At 36.9% G+C, this 22018-nt stretch overlaps 1 protein-coding gene across 2 annotated transcripts in view; it reads left to right on the top strand.

The window, feature by feature from the left end:
• Positions 1-14834: 14834 nt before the first annotated feature.
• The window catches only part of tp53bp2b (tumor protein p53 binding protein, 2b), a 32736-nt gene continuing 25552 nt past the window's right edge, over positions 14835-22018 (top strand). For both annotated transcript variants that reach the window (XR_010529322.1, XM_065259678.2), the window contains exon 1: positions 14835-15382. Coding sequence is in view for 1 of the 2 variants with exons in the window: in XM_065259678.2 (XP_065115750.1) it covers positions 15374-15382 (9 nt within the window). In the remaining variant the exon portion in view is untranslated. The remainder of the gene's footprint in view (positions 15383-22018) is intronic.

Below are 22018 nucleotides of genomic sequence, written 5' to 3'. Positions count from 1 at the left end.
CAGCCCGTTTCGTACCCTTCATTTGGCCACTTTTGAAGGATGTAAGAACTATATATCCTTTGTGCCCTCAAATTACCCACAATCCTCACAATCAAAAAACACAGCGAGAATCAAATTGGCACTTTCAACGCCCAAAGCCAAAAATCGGTAGAAAACGAGTGGGCACAGAGCTCATCCAATTTCAGTATGAAATGTAAGACAAAAAAACATGTAAATTAATCACAATGTTAAACTGCAAATTCTGTATAGAACTGTGAGAGGATGGTTGATATATGATTCTCATTCACAGTACTGAATTAATGGAACATTGTAATAACTTTTTGTGGTGATACATTGCATTATCTTCAACTTCTCAGTGTAAAGTTTTTATGACAAACCACGTGACGGGAAACGTTATGACATTGCCATGGACAAATATTAGGCCGTCACATTCTAGCGTTTAAAGTTGTGGAGGACTCTAACCTTGAATTGTCAGAAGGATTGTACTAGGAAGAATACAGCCTTCCTAGGGCGCGCGTCCTCGTGGTTGAGATACACCCTCTGTTTCACTCGGAAATACATCATAACCCAGAAGTAAGATCGATCACGGCTTTCGGGTTCATGGGGACTTTAAGGTTAGCTTTATATTTGTGCAATGGTGGCCGGTGACTTCTCTTCCAAGGGGTGCAAATTTAAAATATGTGTTTGTTGCGTAATGTGAACCATGTGCATCATGTGTCTTGTCAAAATACCTGCCTGCTGCACACGCATCGAAAGGGATTATGATAAAAGAGACGCTTATACTTGCAAGACACTCCCTTAACAGTAAACTGATTACACATGAGATTAAGTGAGTATCTGGCAAACATGAGCCTCTTTTATTATAAACCCCTTCGAAGCACCTGCAGCAGGCTCGTATTTTGACATGATGCGTGATGCATATAAGTTTACATGACGTGACAAACACTTATTTTGAAATTAACAAACCACACACATGATGGACTACATACATGTGACAAGCTTCGCATCGTGCACCCTCGAAAACGAAGTTGCCAGCCGCCACACTGAAAAAACAACTTCTGGACAGAAGGTTGCACATAATTAAATTAGGTTTTCTTAAAATGAAATTAACATAATTTAAAATGAATGTCATTTTAAGAAAACTTGATTCAATCATAATTAAATTACGTAGATCCAACAATTTTTTAAAGAAAAATCATTTTAAGAAAACTTAATTAAATCTCGTGCAACCGGAGATTTTTGTCAGTGCACTGTATTTGTGGTGACTGTATTTAGGCTTTAATAATCATAAATGTTGCCTTCATTAGTAAAGATCATGGACAATGATGAACAAAATGGGTATAATAAATTTAATCACAGTGCTTATTTTTTGTGGTAATCCAGAAGCCTATAAAATATATGACTGGCTTTTTGTCAAGGGAACCAGTATCTATAGACATTACTTGCTATGGTAGAATACATACATATATCATATTTTTATTAATTAATCTGCAATTTAATTAAACAGATTTTTAGCAAACATTTCCATTTGCTCTCTGAGTAAATTCTATGGGCTGTGCATGGTGGCTGGTGTATGTTTTTAATGGTTTTCAATGGAAGCGTGCCGCTTTTCAAAAAAGCCAGCAGCTGGCGGTTTTGTCCGTGCTGAGCGCCGGCAAAAATGATGAACCCAACCCATTGGGATGTTTAACCCCAAATGTTGGGTTGTTTTAACCCATTATTGGGTAAAATATAAACATTTTCTGGGTTAATTTATCCCAGTGGCTAAGTTTGTCCCTTTTTGACCTGAGGCTGGGTTGAAAAAAAACAACACAATTTTTTTGAGGGTACAAAATTATTCATTGAATTTAATCAATTTTTTAAGGTAAGTGGTTGCAATCAATTTATTTAAGCTACATTTAAACAAAAAAGATTAGTAAAGTAAAATAAAATATAAAACTTTTGTTTAAATGTAGCTTAAATATATTGATTGCAACCACTTACCTTAATTTTTTTTTTTAAATTCAATGAATAATTATTTTCAGTGAGCACAAAAGGTGATGGGTTTGATCCCACTAACATATAAAATGATCAAATACCTTTAAGTCACTTTGTATAAAAATGTCTGCTATGTAATGTAAATAAGAGAAAACCCAAAATCTCATGTCTCCACTTTAGTTGCAGGGATCATCTCAACAAAATGATCAAATTTGATCAGAATAATAAATATTATTGATTACTTTAATATAAACATTTCTTATTAAAAACAAGATTATCTAATTTAAGTATCTACAATTTTCTCAAAGTTTTTCCTCTGTGTTTTTGAAGAATTTCACGTACCTGTACACACGACAACGCTGTCAAAAAGATCTGCGTTAACATGAAGACAACTAAATACGCTGTATTACACGTGTCAGGCCAGTAGATAGCGATGTTACTTTGTAAATAAACACCACCCACCTGCACACACATGCATTCTTCTACAGAGTGCTAAATATAAACAATCAAGACTGCAAAAGCATCGAGAAGTTTTGTTTGGGCCGACAATGAGGTAGATTCAGTGGCGTAGCGTCCGGGCATGCAGGGTATGCAGGTGCAAATGGGCCCGGGCCAATAGGGGGCCCAGCTTTTAATTTAAAAATGTTTGGCAGCAATAAATATATTTTTGTATGCATAACATGTGTAGTGATTTCTTATTTCTCCGTAATGTCTAATTTCTACGTCATTTCTTGTTTGCGTTTATTATTATTTTTGCACTCCGCGCTGCCATAGACTACTACGCCATCATTTTTTTTACATGACGCATCGCCGTGCCAAAAAAAAGACAACACAGTGTGAGAGGTTACTATTGCGGCTATCTACATGAACATTAAGGATGGACAAATATAAACATAAAAGTGGGGCCTCAAAGAGAAAAGAGAAGGCGGAGAAGTTAGTCACGAGTCAAAAACTACCCAAAACATTTCGTTTTTCTTTATTTAAATCTACCCTTTAAAGTAAAAAAGTAAAGTAAAAATATTTGACTACCTTATTAAAAGTATATGTTGTTAACAGACCTGCGCGCCACAGTTAACAGTGCCAACGGGCAAGGTTGGGGGGGCTTTGGCTTAAGGGGGCCCATAAATGTTTTTGCATATGGGACTCACTTGCTACGCCACTGGGTAGATTTATTAAATTAAGTGACCCTGGAGCACCAAAATGTTTGTTAGAGAAGCGTTACTAAACGCAGTATCTTCAGCAGGACAAATACAGTCCTGTAGGCAAGCCACTGTTGTTTTGGTTATACTCACGAATTAGACTGACGTCACCGTTATCACAGATCTGCGGTTCACTGTAAAACATTTCTGTAGAATTGACAATATTACTGGCAGCTGTTTGGCAGTAACTTCCTGTAAATTTAAATTTATGTTACTTACAGACAACAGTTTTACAGAATAAACCTATAATAACAGCCTCATGCAAAGCATTCTGGGAACCAAAATCTGAAGGAAAAAACTGAAAAAGGTTGATGAAGATTTCTGGTTCTCAGAATGCTTTGCATGAGTCTGTTATTTTAGTGTTATTCTGTAAAACTGTTGCCAGTAAATAACATAAATTTAAATCTACAGTAAGTTACTGGCAACAAGCTGCATAACTACCGCACATTTTTAACAATGTAGTTTACACGGAAACGACAAGGCGTCATTTTCAAAAACAGGCACTTCAAAGCTCGTCATCAAAAGTTTGCCTTTTCACGACCCCAAAATGCTGCTGTCATGTAAACAAACAGCATAACCGCAGAAACATTTTCCAATTTACGGTTGAAAATGTTGTTGTGTAAACGGTCCCTCAGTGGTCTCATTTGTACTCTCTATTTTCTCCTAATTAATTAAGAGAAACATCCGAGACAAAGTTGAAACAAAGCTGAGAACAAATCTCTTTTCCTCTGGGTTTAGCTGCAATGCAGTGATGAGTTTATTGGAACACTGACAAATTTAGTGTTTCTGTGACCTTGCGTTACGTTTTACCCTCTCAACGTTCAACAACGAAACAAACAAGTCAGTAACAAGTGAACTGAAAACTACAGGCGTTGGGATCAAACCCGGTCAAGTGTGTCAAGACAGCACTATGGACTCCAGCGGCCATGACGCACCACTGTTGGGATTAAAACGATTTTTCGGGTCCTGACAACCCTGTTAGGGCACCTGATCGCGCGTAAAGCATGAACCCCGTTTACAATAGCAAGGCAGGGCGGGAGGAAGCGTTAGGGGGGCTGTTGTTGTCGCAGCCCCCTAACACAGCACGCACAGGGGCACAAAAGCTGCCGAGGATGGGGGTGGAGTGGAAGTTCAGAGGGAGGGTGAACTACGCCATCTGCCATAAAGCCGGTGCGTTTGGGCAGGGGTCGAAAGGGAGGGGCAGAGCTGGTAGCCCTAGATGTGTTTTTGCAAGAGATGGACCGGGTCTTCCCTCAAATTAGACACCACCCCCTGGTGTGTAAGCCGCAGGAGACGGCCAATTCCTGCCTGTTTGCCTCTGTTTGCTTAGCAGCCCGATAATTAGAGAAATTAGAGAATGTCTGGAGATTAAACAGCATGAGAAACACACTCCTATTATATTTTGCTTTCCTTCCTCTATTCATCTGCTCTGTCCCCTCTCCATGAAAGACAAAACGCGCATCGGGAAAGGTATATGATGTCAAACATTTAAGTCATTCATTCACATCATTGCTTTAGACAGTTTTCTTATGCATAAAGTCTTTTTCAATTATCAAGACACTCACACAACCAAACACACAGTAGGCTACACAATAGCCAGTGGTTCACGGTCCGTGCAAATCGGTGTGACACTTTTTTTAAAGAAAGGATAAACTCTGCTTTGTAGCCATTGTATAAACATTTCTGCTTATGAAATAAATTCTGAACTGATGATTTGCACAAATAATTCCAGATAAAAACTAAATATGTTTAATAAAAATAATACATATTTTGTTTTAGATCGTGTATATGTAAACAGCATACAAGTTTTTTCATTTCTTGGCCCGTAGTTTAATTACTAAAGTAATCACAGGCTGTAATACTTAATACACAATTGCACGCATAATGGCATATTACAGTTGGTACTACTGTAAGCAATACGTTAAATGACTTTAGTTTCATGGCCTAATTGATTTGGAGAGATTTTCCTGGTTCAACATCACTGTTGACCTTGAGACAACATTCAAATAAACTAGTCTTGAGGGATAAGTTAAAGGAACATGCCAACTTTTAGCTTATTCACCGTATCCCCCAGAGTTAGATAAGTGCATACCTTTTTCATTTCTGTGCGTGCCGTAACTCTGTCTGACGCACCCACCGTTAGCCTAGCTTAGCACAAAGACTGGAAGTAAATGGGTCCAGCTAGCATATTTTGTGACTATACAAAATACAACATATAAATAGGAAAATGTTTGGGTAATTTTGTCACTTATTGGGAGCAGTGTGCTAGCTGGAGCCATATACTTCCAGTCTTTGTGCTAAGCTAAGCTAGCGGTGGGTGCGTAAGAGTTACAGGACGCACGGAGATGAAAACAGTATGTATAGACTTATCTAACTCTGGGGGATAAAGTGAATAAGCTAAAGTCCCAAAAAGTTAGCGTGTTCCTTTAAGCGCAGTGGTAGAGCATTAAGGTCATGGATTTGAAGCAGGAACATACATATTGATAAAAATGATATACCTTGTAACACACTGTAAGTTGCTTTGGATAAAAGTGTCTGCCAAATGCCTATGTGACACTGGACCATAAAACCAGTTGTAAGTCACATAAGTATAATCGTATCAAAAGCCGGAAATACATTGTTTGGATATCTTTTATGTCAAAAATCATTAGGATATTATGTAAAGATCATGTTGCATAAACTATTTTGTTAATTTTCCTACCGTAAATATATCAAAACTGTATTTTAGTGATTGGAAGCAGTTGCTTATCATCTCATTTGGACAACTTTTAAGGTGATTTTCTGCTGGCTTCTCTTCCGAGGGGCACAAATTCAAAATATGTTTTTGGAGTGTCATAGGTGTTGCTCATGTGCATCATGTGTCATTCCAAAATAAGTGCCAAAGCGTTAAGAATCAAAAGCGTTTATGATAAAGAGGCACTAAGATTCACAAAATACTCGCAAGCCATCAACTTAACACTAAACTCTATGAGATTGTGCAAGTATCTGTCAAACGCGAGCATCTCATTTATCATAAATCCTTGCACACATGTGCAGCAGGCACTAATTTTGACAAGACACGTGATGCACATAGGTTCACTCGATGCGCCATATTTTGAAATGACGACCCACACACATGACGGACTACATACATGTTGTGACGAGCTTCGCAAAGTGCACCTCGAAAATAGAAGTCAGCAGCCATCACTGTTTTACAACCAGGATAAGGTACTTCTACAACATTGTTTCCTATAATTTACCTTATGGTTATGCTTTGAGGTAGCTATAGTTTTGATACTGTTGATCTTGAGTAAAAAAATGGTTGACCGAGGATTCGAAACACACTCCTTATTTCAAACTCAAGTCGAGAACAGGTTCACTGCATTATCAAACTGACCCATTCCACTGTATTAAATGCTTCTGTGGCGCCATCTAGTGAATAAAGAGAACATTACAGAAACCTAAACGAGTATTGTACAGTAAAAGAGTGCATTTGCATAAACTAAACATACAAAAAATTTAGCTAAAATTATAAATTTATATAGTATATATATGACATTTTTGGACTATATATATATATATATATATATATATATATATATATATATATATATATATATATATATAAATAAAAAGCATTCATTTTTATAGGCCCTTTAGATATAGTCCACTGCAAAAAAAGACGTTCTTAGTATTTTTGTCTTGTTTTCAGTAAAAAATTAAGATGTATTTTCTTGATGAGCAAAATGACTTAAAAAAATAAGTCTAGTTTTTGGACAAAACATATACAATTTAAGCGAATTTGTGCAAAACAAGCAACAAAAATCTGCCAATGGAATAAGAAAAGTTTTCTTGAATTAAACGTTTTGCTTGTTTTAAGCACTAAATTACTTAAAATTTATATTTTTTGTTTAAAACAACACTTATTTTCCTAGATCATTTTGTTTATCAAGAAAATACATCTTAATTTAAGAATTTTTAGATATTTTTGCCTTAAAGAAGACAAAACAAACTAAGTAAGAAAGTCATTTTTTTCCAGTGTCCCATAATGATTTCATTTTAAAGTAGAAATAAAAAATGATGTATTCTTAATTGTATTATTTAAAGTCACTGTAAAAGAGTAATTTATTTTTTATTTAATAAAAATATGTTCTCTTGTTTATATAAACTAATATAAAAATTATATTTAATTACATTCAATTAAATTATGTTCAAACAACAGAAAAAAATGAAGTGCTACTACAAAAAATATATAATTTATTTAAGTGAATTATTTTGTGTTTAAAACAAGCAAAAGTTTAAGTTTAATTGTTTGCTTGTTTTAAGCAAAATTCACTTAAATTTTATATATTTATTTTTTGTCAAAAAACTAGACTTATTTTTTTAGGAAATTTTGCTCATCAAGAAAATACATCTAACTTTAAGAATTTTTTTATATTTTTACTGAAAAGAACACAAAAAAAACTAAGTAATAAAGTAATTTTTTCCAGTGTCCCATAATGATTTCATTTTAAAGTAGAAATAAAAAATGATGTATTCTTAATTGTATTATTTAAAGTCACTGTAAAAGAGTAATTTATTTTTTATTTAATAAAAATATGTTTTCTTGTTTATATAAACTAATATAACAAGCTCACAGTCAGATCATTCAATTAAATTATGTTCAAACAACAGAAAAAAATGAAGTGCTACTACAAAAAATATAAAATTTATTTAAGTGAATTATTTTGTGTTTAAAACAAGCAAAAGTTTAAGTTTAATTTTTTGCTTGTTTTAAGCAAAATTCACGTAAATTTTATATATTTATTTTTTGTCTAAAAACTAGACTCATTTTTTTAGGAAATTTTGCTCATCAAGAAAATACATCTAACTTTAAGAATTTTTTGATATTTTTACTGAAAAGAACACAAAAAAACTAAGTAATAAAGTAATTTTTTCCAGTGTCCCATAATGATTTCATTTTAAAGTAGAAATAAAAAATTATGTATTCTTAATTGTATTATTTAAAGCCACTGCAAAAGAGTATTTTATTTTTTATTTAATAAAAATATGTTTTCTTGTTTATATAAACTAATATAAAAAGCTCACAGTCAGATCATTCAATTAAATTATGTTCAAACAACAGAAAAAAATGAAGTGCTACTACAAAAAAATATATAATTTATTTAAGTGAATTATTTTGTGCTTAAATAAGCAAAAGTTTAAGTTTAATTTTTTGCTTGTTTTAAGCAAAATTCACTTAAATTTGATTTTAATTTTTTTGTCTAAAAATACTTATTTTCTAGGTAATTTTGCTCATCAAGAAAATACATATTGATTTAAGAATTTTTAGATATTCCTACTGAAAACAAGACAAAAACACTATGTAAAAAAGTCATTGTTGCAGTGTAAAGAAGATGATTTGTGTGTTCATTACAGACAAATATTATCTGGTGGTGGTCAAAGCACATCCCTCCACCCGCCTCAGCCCAGATCAAACCATCCGTCACAACAAACTGCACCCTGTCTGAATCAGACTGTAAATAAAGTCTGCAGTCATGCCCCCATGCTGGCTCCTAAATAAAACTGCTGTTCCAGGATCAGTTTGGCTTTCAGACCAAACTAATAAAGGAAAGAGTTGACAATGCTCATCTGATCCTAGAGCTGTGGTTTTTGTCTGTTATGTACTGTCTGGGTACTGCGACAGCTCATGGGATTACAATCAGGGTGGGAGTTTACTATAGGGGTGGAAACTCCTGCAAGGCACCTTGCATGTCTATATTTGTCCAGTAGGGGGAAGAATGAACAAAAAATGTTATAGACATAACCTATTAAAAGGAACATGCCCTGAACAAACCTTTTCCTTAAAAAACTCTGAAATTATAATCTTCACCCAACAGAAGAAAACCTGTAAATCAGAGCCAAACATCATTAATCAACAGTACAGAACCTGCTATAACATTATCCCCAATCCATCAATCATGGGGGCTCTGCAAGGTCAAGAAAGATGTAGAGAGAACAGAAAATGGAAAAGGAAATAAAAAATAGACGGATGGATGAAAGAATTAAGGCACATCGTGATGCGGGTACTAAAATAGATGTAAGTTTAAATAACACCGTAGAGTTGCAATACTCGTAAGAAAATGTGAGTAATACTCAACCAAAAGTCACCACCACAATGCTTTGTGGTTGCAACGTGGTTGATTTCTAGGGCCTCTGCATCCAGTTCCTATGGTGTTATGGGTGGTTGCTAAGGCTGATTACTGTTTGGTTGTTGTACGCATTGATTATGGTGATCCAAAGCGGTCAAAGGACCACACCACACAGTACTGGAAATGCCATGGTTCTCTGAAATGGACTCAATGTTTCTAAGGAAAATGCATTTTGCCTAGCAACACAGCAGAAAGGAAATCAAGGCTATTCCTAGGAAAGAGACTCCCAAATGGATGAATTCTTCCCTAAAGAATAAATGGTTTGTGGATGTTCTAAAGAAGGACTTTATACTTTTGAAATAAAGCAATTATTTAAAATATATATACAATGCACTCAAAAAAGAATTTAAAAATAGGAATGGCTGAAATTCCTCCAATCCAGGTGTGCAAAGTATGTTGCGTCATACCCAAAAAGACTTGAGGTTGTAAGGGTCTAAATATTTATCCAAATGGGATTTTTCCATTTTTTTTCACGTCTGTAGCTCAAACAGCGCAGGATTGTTTCTTGCTAACACTTGTAATACGTACAAGTATGGTTGTCTAAATATGAGCAAGTTAAATATAGTGATACTTCCCTATGCATCACTAAGGCATCCATTGTGCAATCAGAAGTGTTAAATTGGATAGCTCCTTTATTTTAAGCTACGGTACATTTGAATATTCTAATAGTTGCTCCCCAGTGATTTCTTCTCCCCTGATTCCAGGCAGTTAAATAAAAGTGTTACAGCCCATGCTTAGTTTCTATACTGCTTTGGAGCTATGGTTTGCACCACACATCTGCATCGTCAAAACATTGTTTAATGGAGACCACCTGCCAATTGTCTCAGCCGCAGTGCAGAAAGGACATTTCCGTAGAGGTAAAGTTGATTCTGAATCTACTTTTTAACTGCAGTTAGTGTGTAACGTTGCTGTTTTAGCATAAACATCTGCATGGCTGGACAACTGAGCCTCTTTCTGGGTTAGTGACATCACAAACCCCATAATTTACATAAACCTTATCGAAACAGCCAATCACAACACACTGGGACAGCTAACCAATCTGACTGTGGGTTCACACCAGCCGCGTTTGAGGCGTCAAATTCGCGTCTACTAGTTTGCCGCTTGAACATTTTTAGTTTACTCGCTTCGCTGAAAGCCGCGTGTAAAATTTTAGTCATCGAGACATTCACGCGAAAATTCGGGGCATGGGAGGGGTTTCTGTGACTCTGCTCGCTTCTTGTAATCACGTCACTCCTAGAGCTCCTGATTGGTTAACGTGGCACGTTTTTCCGCCAAAGTTCAAATTTTTCAACTCACGCAAACTAGCCGCGCAAATTAGGCGGGATTGCATATACTGCGCCGTGCTAAATGCCTAATCTGTGCCGCGAGACCTCCAGACGCGCGTCAACGTGTCTTCACATTGACTTAAGGGCTCGTTTTAGGCCCTGTCCCAAATGGCGCACTTCATGTAGACTTTGCGGTCTCGTGGCCTTAAATTGCGCGTTCTCGCCTAGTCTACGAGTCCGTAGGGTGTCCCATCTGTCATTTTTACGCTTTGAAGTGTGCTCATCAGCACCTCCTTTGCCCCCTTGATGCGGTCTTCAGTGAAGCCCGCACTGCAGCAGGCTTTACGCACTTTACCAACCCAGAAGTCCTTGCGAAAGGGCAATCAGACCAATCAAACGACGGAAGGGAGGAGTTCACACTGACGGGCAACTTTTCTACCTATTTCCGGTGTGATGCTCGAGTCTGTCCCAAAATACGACTCCGGTACACCCACGTGGACTCACATCAAGGGACCCTAAAGTCTGGACTACATGATGTCATCAAAGTGTGGACTCTGAGGAGGACCACAAGTCCGGAGTGTGCCATTTGGGTAGTGTTGCTTTCGTCAACGAAAAGTATGACGAAATATAGTCGTCAACGAACCTTTTTCACGTGACGAAAACGAGACGAGACGTAACGAAAATGCTGGTCATGTGACGATGACTATAATAAAATGTATAATGCAATATTGTTGACGAATAAAAACGAGACTAAAAGTGGTTTACAAAATAAAAACTAAGCTAAAATGTCTCTTCATTTTCGTTGACCAAAACGAGACGAGACGAAATGTTATAACGTTATTTCGTCTTTTACCCATCTCAGCATCTCCGCGCCCCCACCACCTGACTGCAGGTGATCACGTGTGTTGTTGGCGCTGCGTAGATCAATCAAAACATGAAAGTACCGCGAGAGTGAGTAGAAAGCATGCGGGGCAGTCTGCTCTCGCGATGCTTTGATATCATACGCCTCCATTTGCACGTTAATGGGCATTTCAAACAGTGTACGCGGCAACCGCGAGACATGCGGAAAGCGGAGAAACGGGGGCGGTTACAGAGGTGAAGCGGAGTTGGTCCACAAGCCTTGCTCGTGCAGACGTGCACCTAAGATCCTCTCCCTTTTACGGACACGACTCTTCATGGCAGTCGCTGTTGAAGATAAACACATTTCCACTAAATGCTGCACAGAACGCTTCCACTACATGGGAAACGCTGTAGCCGCGCGGCGATTCCGACCGGGAAGATGCAGCATTCTGGCTCCAAATGTAAAAGAAAAGTCCAAAATAAATCCCGTGCATCACTTTCAGGTCAGTTCAACAAGCCTGTTAAAATCTATAGCTTTGATTGCTGACAACACCAGTATAACAATGTACAAATTTATATCATGTAACAGTTGTTTAAATGACATTGTGCTGCGTTGCGTTTTGAAACATTGTAAATCTATGCTAAAGACATTCGTTGTTTTGTAAATGCTTAATAACTACACTTATTTATTATTTAAATAAACAAAACATACTTCGCTGAATACTTGAGTATTAAATCAATCAAACACCTGTACTGTTGAGAACATAATCATACATACCAACTTTGCTTTTCTTAATAGACATCTGATGTTTTCTTAAAGCTGACTTTTAATTTACTTACAAGAAAAACATTTAGTAATTCTCCAAAATTGCTTGAATTTATACTGACATTTAAGATCAGCTTTGTCACATTAGATTAAGCCAAAGTCCATTAGGTACACTGGTGGTAACGTACAGATGCAGAAATATAAACTATAATAATATATAATTACATATGTATGATTGTAGTTTGTGCTGCTGTCAAAATACAATTATAAATGTTAACAATAGCATATTTCTATTCTCACACATACTATAGTTGTGTGTGACCCATTTGACCTTGTGTGTGTGTGTGTGTGTGTGTGTGTGTGTGTGTGTGTGTGTGTGTGTGTGTGTGTGTGTGTGTGTGTGTGTGTGTGTGTGTGTGTTTGCTTAGACTACTTTTGTTTTGATTATGTAGACTTTTATGTAGACTCTTACGAACAGTCAAGTCACTCACTCAGAGGATAGTAAAATAAATATCTATTCAAATCAGAGCATCTTCCATGTCTGGAATGGATGTATTCTTGGGTCTATAAGGTAACAATATAACTTTTGTTTGAAATGGGTTTGGCTAAAAGAAAATATTGTTTTGTCTATAATACTATTAGGTCATTATACTATATGGGTTAAATAGAATTGCATTACTAAAAAGAGACTAAATACAATATCACTGACTAAAACTAGACTAAAATGTCATCAGTTTTCGTCGACTAAAACTAGACTAAAATAGGAATGGATAAGTCTGACTAAAATAAGACTAAAATGGCAAGAATTTTAGTCGACTAAAACTTGACTAGACTAAAAAGAGTATGACGTGACTAAAACTAATAAAAACTAAAATGACAGCTTGACACAAAGACTAGACTAAAACTAAAATGAAAACAGGCTGCCAAAAACAACACTACATTTGGGACAGGGCAATAGTTGTGTGGACGGCGTAGGTTCTGCGTCGGTTTTAATTTATACTTTTGCGTCGTCGTCAACGTGCAAACACACGCGCAGACCGCTAGTAGGCAGTATCCACGCTTGTAACCGCAGTAGCAGTGCGACCGTCAAAGAAGAAGAAGAAGCTTGGCAAGTTAACCCACAAACGAAGAAAAAAACATCAACTTCTTGTGTAGCAATGATGGATGTAAATAAACAGCGACTTTTGTTGCAGTTTGAGTTAAATCACTCCTCAACTTGGCCCATCTTTGTTTTCACCGTCACAAACGGAAATACCTATGACGCAGTTCTTTACCCGACGGGAGGGATTCTGGTGGACCAATCACAGCGCTTGCAGTCCGCGTAAAACTAACGCGCTATTAAACATTTTTTGACCTGCACGTCAGGCTACGCAGAGCTACGCACAGGTTACGGCTTTAACATTGAAATCACTCGCGCTTGATGCCTCTACCGCCGCTGGTGTGAACGCAGCATGAGGCATATTGAGTATTTCTGAGGGAGGAGCTTCATAGACTCAGGAACTAAACAGCCTGTTTTATGAGAATGAAAACAGCGGTGGAGAATTTTTTTTAAACAAAGCCTAAACACATGCTAAAGTTTACCCAATAAACACAATAAAACCTTAAAACCAACCCCCCCCCCAAGATAACTATTCTGCCACAGGCATACACATATACATGGTTATGCATAGCTTACTTATCTGCAATTGAACCAGGACAGCTTTCACCTGGAGATCAGGCTAAATTAGTCATCTTGGTCTATTCATGTCTATTTTTTCATCCTTGCCATTTTGTTTTGATCTGATGAGGGTTACATACAAGTAATGTGGAAGTACCATGGTACAGTGATGGTAATAATATCAGATGGTACCATCACATACACTGTGAGAATGCCATATGCATGCATTATGTTGTGCAGATGGTACTCCAAGAAATAATGAAAAATACCATGATCCAAAAACAAGGTAATACTATGATGTATTTGCGTGTGTGATTGATTTATTTACAGTAATTTAACATTTTGTCTAAAAGCTTACAATAAGCACAAATCCATGTTTAAAGATAAAATTGGCCGTTGTATATGTATGGTATTTGAAACAATTACCATATAAATAATTATTTATAATAATATATAATTTACTATAATATACTATAGTATTTTTGTAGTAGGATATAGTTACTGTATAATACAGTTTTTTTAGTATACAGTTATGGTAAATCCTGTAATATATAGTAGGCCTACTTAATATTAACTATACAGTAAGGTTAAAAACACTCTATTACTATATAGTCTATAGGAATTGTACTAGCCTACAGTTTACTACAGTAAGTACTATAGAAGATTAATTTATTTGTATTTGGGAAGTTGTTCGACGTAATACAATATAACTAACGTTAAACGTCCAATAATCCTGCCCGTTCGTCAATTCAGCATTATTATTAACAAACGATTTTTCACATGTTCGCTTAAGAGCTTCTAAAACACAAAAATAGCTCAAAGAAATACAAAACCATACAATTTCGCTCATACAAACCGTTCATCAATAGCGAGTTTTGTTTCTGAGGTAATATACTGATGAGGTGGGCGGGAAGCGCGCGGCGCGAGGAGGAGTTTTCCATGCACGCGCCGAGGTTGTTATAGGAATCTCGCGCAGCGTCATCTTGGGTTGGGTTGCGTTTGTTGATCCAGCGAAGAAAATCCTCGCTAGCTGATCGACTATCAGTCACGTACGACTGGAATGTGGACCTACAAGCAACGTAGCGGTCCGTAGCTTAAACGAGACGATATTGCGCACGACCGTTGCTTTTCTTTGGATTATCGTACAGCCACAGTAAAACGAACGCGAATGGTTCGGTCTATGGTGGTCTGCGGCTTTCCGTAAAGCGATTCGCGTAAGAAACTTTACTTTATTTAAAGGGTTCACGTCGGTTCATTCCGCAACAGGTTTCTATAATAAACCCGCGGTACAAAGTTATCGGACGATATCGGAGGAAACCGATCTGAAAGAAGAGAACGATGCGTAAAAGAAGAGGATAACGTTAACTCGTACCACTAATCTGCAAACAGGTCAACAAGAAACACTTATCGGGTGACCAAGGAAGGTCTTGAATTTCTATCTACAAAATAAAGAAATAACCAAAGGAATACCCATATCATATCTGGACGTAATTTTCAATATGATGCCGGTAAGTTCAATCGAGGTCGAGGAGCCTTTTCAATTCATCTTATTGGTTTTTTTCTAATGCTTTTTGCTTTTACCTGGACTGTTACGTGTTACATTACATTTATTGTGTTTAAACCGATCATTGGCATCACAATAATAATGAATACAAAATATTGGTATCGTGTGAAATGAGGTTGAATAGGTACCTCAATGTCTGCTGTAGATTTCATAACCTGTTATCTGATCATAATGGAACCAGAAAGATACAGAGCATTGTGTACCTATGAATTACTTGCAAAGAATTAATCAATAACCTTAAAAGACAGGTGGATATATGGTTGAAATTGATCAATAAATATTAGCAAGGCTTAAGTGCAAGTATTGTTTCATAGACGTCTTTGTATTACCACAAAATCGTGCAGGTGAGTCACTCATGCTGTGTAAGTCCCAACACCTTATGTCCACCATCCACAGTAAAAAAAAATAAATAAAACATAACCAGCGTTAGTATTGTCTACCGATAAGACTGTTGACAAAGGTCATTCATTTGTCATTTTGAACTTTTCACTCAGTACGTTTCTAATTAAGTCACAATCGCATGTAGTGTAAAACCCTGCACTTAAAAGGTTAATTTTCAAGTAAGTCCTTAATCTCCATTGGCCTTGTAACTGGATTTCTGCCTCCTATCTGGATGAACTGTCTGTAATATCTATGGATTTGTAGACTACATGCATTAATTTATACAAACTGGAATGAAAGAGAGAAGCCAGTGGTGACAGTGTTTTATATACACAACACCATGGAGTTGTTTCTATGGAAATTAACTATTTTGGAAAAATTGTAAACCAACGTGTAAACACTAATGATATTTGTTTGATGTCGAAACGGTAGTATACTAAACATTTAGCTTGAAAGAAAATTGTTCCATTGTAAGAAGATGATGCATCGTAATTATAAACGATCTTTAGTTTCATTAGTAATGTGGTTTTGATTAGGACTGCACGGTATTAAATGGAAAATGCGGTATGCAATAACTTGCTAAATTATGCGGTATACATAAAATATGCGATTTAAACAAAATATATTTAAAAATTATATAAATAACATAGACTTAAAACTCTGACTATACACGACTTATTAAACTCATACCATTGCGATATGTAAATTTTGGATATTCCGGTTCTTACAATATATCTTGCGGCCCTGGTTTTGATACTAATCTTTACCTACATGGAGCAGTACGTGAGGTCATAAACATAGCTTGGATGGTATTCGATTTATTTATTTGTTGGTGTTTTGGTTATAATTAAAATTGTACATCTGGGATTTCATGTACATATTTGATCAGAATTAGGACTGCTGTAAGCATACTATGGTGGGATTGCCTATTATTTGGATTGTACAATTATCGAAGGTTATCGGGAAGATTACACTGTAGGTATTCTCAAGAACCCATGATCGGACTCTCCCTATTTTAATAACTCGCCTTTGTCTGGAAAGTTGTGAAAAGGTCGAATTCCGAATAAAGTTGTACCAGGCAGTGCAAGGACAATACATGGCAGACATTTCTTATCCGGTTGTGAGTAGACTTCTTCTTTGTACAGAGGTTGTGTGAGACAAAACAGACATGTCAGATTCAAATGGGATGAAATTTGCAGAATAAACATAAATTTATCCGAACTCCTAAAGAAAACGTGGTCTTTATTTCTGTGAAAGTCTATCTATTTAAAGCAGGTGCTTTTGTGAGTTGTATGAATAGTGACTATGTTCTGCATTAGTCTCATAAATGGTTGTGTATCCCATGTATCCCAAGGAAAAACAATTGTGATTTTAAAGAAGCAGAAGTCGTGTATTCCTCTCAGCTTAACGTTTTAGAGAAGTGCCCTGCATTGTCTTTATTGCGGTTTAAAGCGCATTTACGATATCACACATTGTTTACGGTTCCCCCAGAGAAACATGATAATGAATGCATGAGGCCATTCTGTGGTTATGTATTTAATGTCGTGGTTAATATGGAAAATTCCCATAGCATAAGTCGCCAGAGCAGCTATTCTCGAGACTTTAAATTGATTTGACAGGTGAATAGATGACTCGGGCCAAGAGCACTTGTAGAATGAGATTAGCTTGTGGTAATATAATTATCTAACCCACTTCAGTTCAAAGGCTGCGCATTTGGAGTTATAAATATCACTGGTTGTTGTCGGACCCTTTCAGCCACCTGAGGCCTCGGAGGGAAACAATGGCAAGAATTGCGGCGACCGGTTGCCATAGCAACCGTTGCCATGATCACATTCCACACAACAACATTACTGTTATGCAGAGGAGTCCGTTCGGTAATCAGGCAACTGGAAAGCTTTCACTTCGACCTTTACGATTTCGGTAATAAAAAGTGTATCGGAGGACATAAAGTCAGGTTACTCAGCAGAGGTTTAAATGAATCGATAAAAGCTATTAGAAAATTTTAGGCCTTGAGGGAATGGACTCCTATTTTTTTTTAAAAGCCTCAGCATTTTTATTCAATTAACTTTATTCTCCCCCAAGTTTTCACAGAGGGCTTCAAGGTTTCAAAGGGTCATTGTGTGGGCCGGAGACTACTGTATGAACTCATGGCTAATCCTTGCATGAGTCGTGCTTTGTGTCAATCTGCAGGGGCCATATGGCTGATTCATATGGCGATAGCAGTCGCAAAAACCCTGCTTAAACTGTGGCTTCTTTGCTGTGACTTGCACAAGCACCAAGAAACAACTTTTTCAAAAAATAACGACAAGCTGAATTAATTGTCAAGCTGAATCCTGATCACACAGGAACCTGAACTATTTTATGTGTTACAATGTGAATCGTAAAAAATGTACGATTATCAGCAGTGGTGGCCGGTGACTTCTTGTTCGGCATTCGTAATTATTTGGCCAAAGGTAGCAAAAAACTAATTTTCGGGTTCGGCTGAACAAGTGAAAAGGTGAATTGGAGAAAATTGTCAAAATAATTAGGAAAATAAAAAAATTGTTCAGTATTCGGCCTTTGGCTGAGTTTTTCATTTAATTCCGCTTCGGACAAGAATTTTCCTTTCAGTGCTTCCCAATCTTCGTGGGGCGGGAAGTCAAAATATGTCTTTGAAGTGTCATGCACATTGCTTGTCTTGTCAAAATACGTGTCGCAAATGCGTCAAAAGGGTTTATGATAAAAGAGACGCTTACTGTACGTTCACACCGCCACCGCCTGGGCAAGGACGTTTGTCAAAAAGTACGGGAAAGCTTGTTGACGCTTTGGCCGCTCTGAAGTCTGTTTTCTCGTAACAAATGTTTTGGTAGGTATGAAAGTTTACATCAAATGTTTCTTCGAAATCAGCCAGCGAAGAAAGTCTAGGCTATATTCCTATTGGTTGCTGACGTTTTGCCGCTGCTTGCCGCTGAACCGCGTCATAGCTCATTACCATAAAGTTGAGCTTCTTTCAACTTTCTAATTGATACTCTGGTCGCTCAAAACACGACGCCGATAAATTTGACGCTCCTTGCCGCGGAGAGAAGCCAGCTTGCATTGTAAATGAATGACTTCCGGTAACTTTGGAAGTTCAAGTCGGCACTGTGTGAACGTACAGTTACAATCACAAAATACTTGGAAGATAATAATTTAACAGTAAACTTTGATTACACATGAGATTAAACAAGTATCTGGCAAATGTGAACGTCTCTTTTATCATAAACCCCTTCAATGCGTCTGCAGCAGGCTCACCCGTGATGCACATAAGTTAACATGGCGCGCAAAAAAACTATTTTGGCATGACTAGCCGCACACATGATGGGCTAAATACATGTTGTGACAAACTTGGCATCAACTTTATCACAAAAAGCAAGTATGAAGGTCCACCATCACTGTGCAATATCAGATTTTACAGTAACAAAACATATGGCTTCATACGAATTAGCCACCAATTAGCTAAAATGTTAAATAGTTATAAATTGCCATTGCAATCGAGATCATGTTAAATAAACGGTTCAAAGCTCTCAGTGTTGTCCGATTAGAGCTTGTATTGACAGATGCTCTTGTACTGATAAGACTAAATAATTGATGCCCTCAGCATGTGTTAGATTACACCTCCTTTTGCAATAGTGAGTTTTCTTTTACTTTGTGGTCGGCTGTTTTTCAATCTACCCGGTCCAGTGGGAATTCCCCTCACATTTGCACAAGCTCCAATAGTCCTTTCAATGTAATGAATCCCTTCAGTTAATAAAAACCATTACAGAGAGTCTGAATGTAAACTTAGTGTTGGATGTTGTAGTAGAATATGCAGTGTTAAAGTCCCCTTGAAATCAAAACTGAATATTCTTATTTTTTTATGAAATATTGTAGTGTTCATTATAAATAATTTATCCGTGTGTTTCATTATTTTTTTTTAAATTCATGTGCCCACATAAACTTTAATTAACATCTGATAATGTACTCCCGCCCTCTTGTGGCAATCCTTCTCTGATGACATCAGCGAGACTGCATTCATTAACTCCGCCCCCCAATTTTCAGTTCCCTTTCGAAACGTTCACTTTTCTATATTCAATCAGTTTACAATCAACACAAAATTACTTTTGACTCGGAAATACGTCACAATACGGAAGCAAAGTCGATTGCGACTTCCTGTTTACGGGGACTTGAACAGGAAAGGTTGAACAATGCATCTACTGTGTTCTGCATTTACCAACCGGAAAACTCTTTAACCATATAATTATGGAAATGTTTTGTAAATGCATTTTGTAAATATAATTTAGCATTTTGGTTTCATGGCTTGGGCCAAGTATGGCATAAATGGGTATGTTTATTCTCTTAATGTTACGTCATAGCTCTGCACTTAACTGCAAATGAGCTTTTGACCACGGCTTAGTCACCTTTTGTTTAATGTTTACTCATTTGAACAATGAAATGCAACTCGTCTTTGAGTTTACATTGCGAGAGGAACTGGCTGTAATGAACCGGCCTACATGGTGTAAATTACAGTAAAAATGTGTATGTAACACATAAAACTAAATCAGAAATATGTTGCGAGTACAGAAAAGGTCATACAGGATAAAAGAGGAAATGACCATGCTAAACGTACAAGCATGACTCATCACTAGGATATGTTGTGTTTTCAGTATAAGTATATTCAAATGAGAAGGGCAGTACCTCTCAGCTGATGTACACAGCGCTATGTTTGACTATTCAAATTCGTTACATCACCTGTGGTTGCTTGTGGCAACGTAAACAGTGTCCTGTTACAAAATAGTGCTATACAGTGTTACTGTAATCCTAAAGCTCCGACTCATTCCCTAGGATAGGATCATGTCACCAGGATTTCTCAGAAATATTACTTTAGGGATCAACTGTTGAATCCCGGCCTGGCACGAGGGCTTTTCTGTAACAGACAAACAGCTGTGATCTCTCTAGGGTTTTGAGTCCCCTGGTACCAATCGCTGATTCCCAACATTCCCAATCTTTTACCAAGCAGCTTAAATTGTTAACAGCAAGAAAAAACAGAGGACTAATGCTAAAATGAGAAAAATAACTGCATTAGATCTCAGAAATGCTACGATTCATTGCAATGAGAAAAGCATTTGATTGTGATTTGGTTTAAATGCAAGAATGGATGTCTATAGAATACAAGACGAGTATTGGACTTGCTTAAAAAAAATTATGTTTTATGAGAGGAAAAAATACGTAAGCATCACTAGATGTGTTTTGTCTAGAATTACGCTGAAATCAAGATTCATGAAGGAAAAACCATAAAAAGAGGTCTGAGATTTCCATGTGGGTATGAGGCAATATTCTCCATACGTATTTTACGAGGTTGTCAGCCTTCTCAAAGGGCAGTTTATCCAAGCTTTAACCGGTCAGCCCGAGAGATCCAGACAGAAATCCGATTAGTCAGGTTTTTAATATTCAAGTGGTGGAACGCAGGTCATGACATCCAGGTGGCAAAATACCTGGAACACATCCAGAACTGCAACAGAACACCGTCATGGATGTAATCCAGATCTCTTAATGGTGGCGTATGACTTGTATCAATGCCATTTTGGTTGACAAAATGTAGTTGGTCTGCAGTAGAGCTTACCCTAATTTGTATGTTGTTTGAGGCACATTTCTAAAAATGGCATATTGTTTGGTCTTATGCATGTGGTTGTTCCTGTTTCCTCTTCCTGTGTATTACAAAGGTTAAGGTGGAAGAGAGTTTTGCTTCAACCCATCTGGTTTGAAACTAGTACCTCGGTATCCCTTGCCAAGACAAGCAAGCAAGCACACACACACACACACACACACACACACACACACACACACACACACACACACACACACACACACACACACACACACATCGTAATAGAGAACTGCTGAGAGTTTTTGCACTCTATCAGCAGTGATAATAACTTTGCTGCCGATGGTCTGAAAATAAATGCGTACACACATTTGTCCTTCAATAAAATGCTTGTTCTTTATCAGAAAAGATGATGTCCTCTTATTTATCCATGCTTTTAAAAAGTTTAATTTGCATTCATACGTTATTGTGAATTTACATACGAAGAGTAAAAGGAGCAAAATCCTCTATAGGTGCATATAGCATGATTTGTTGTTAATTAGTATTTTTTATCAGACTCTTAAAGGGATAGTTCACCCAAAAATGAAAATAATGTCATTA

The sequence above is a fragment of the Paramisgurnus dabryanus genome, chromosome 24 (genome assembly GCF_030506205.2).
Source record: "Paramisgurnus dabryanus chromosome 24, PD_genome_1.1, whole genome shotgun sequence".
NCBI classification, from domain to species: domain Eukaryota; kingdom Metazoa; phylum Chordata; class Actinopteri; order Cypriniformes; family Cobitidae; genus Paramisgurnus; species Paramisgurnus dabryanus.
Note: the sequence above shows the minus strand (reverse complement) of the source record. Positions and strands in the feature narration are given on the sequence as shown.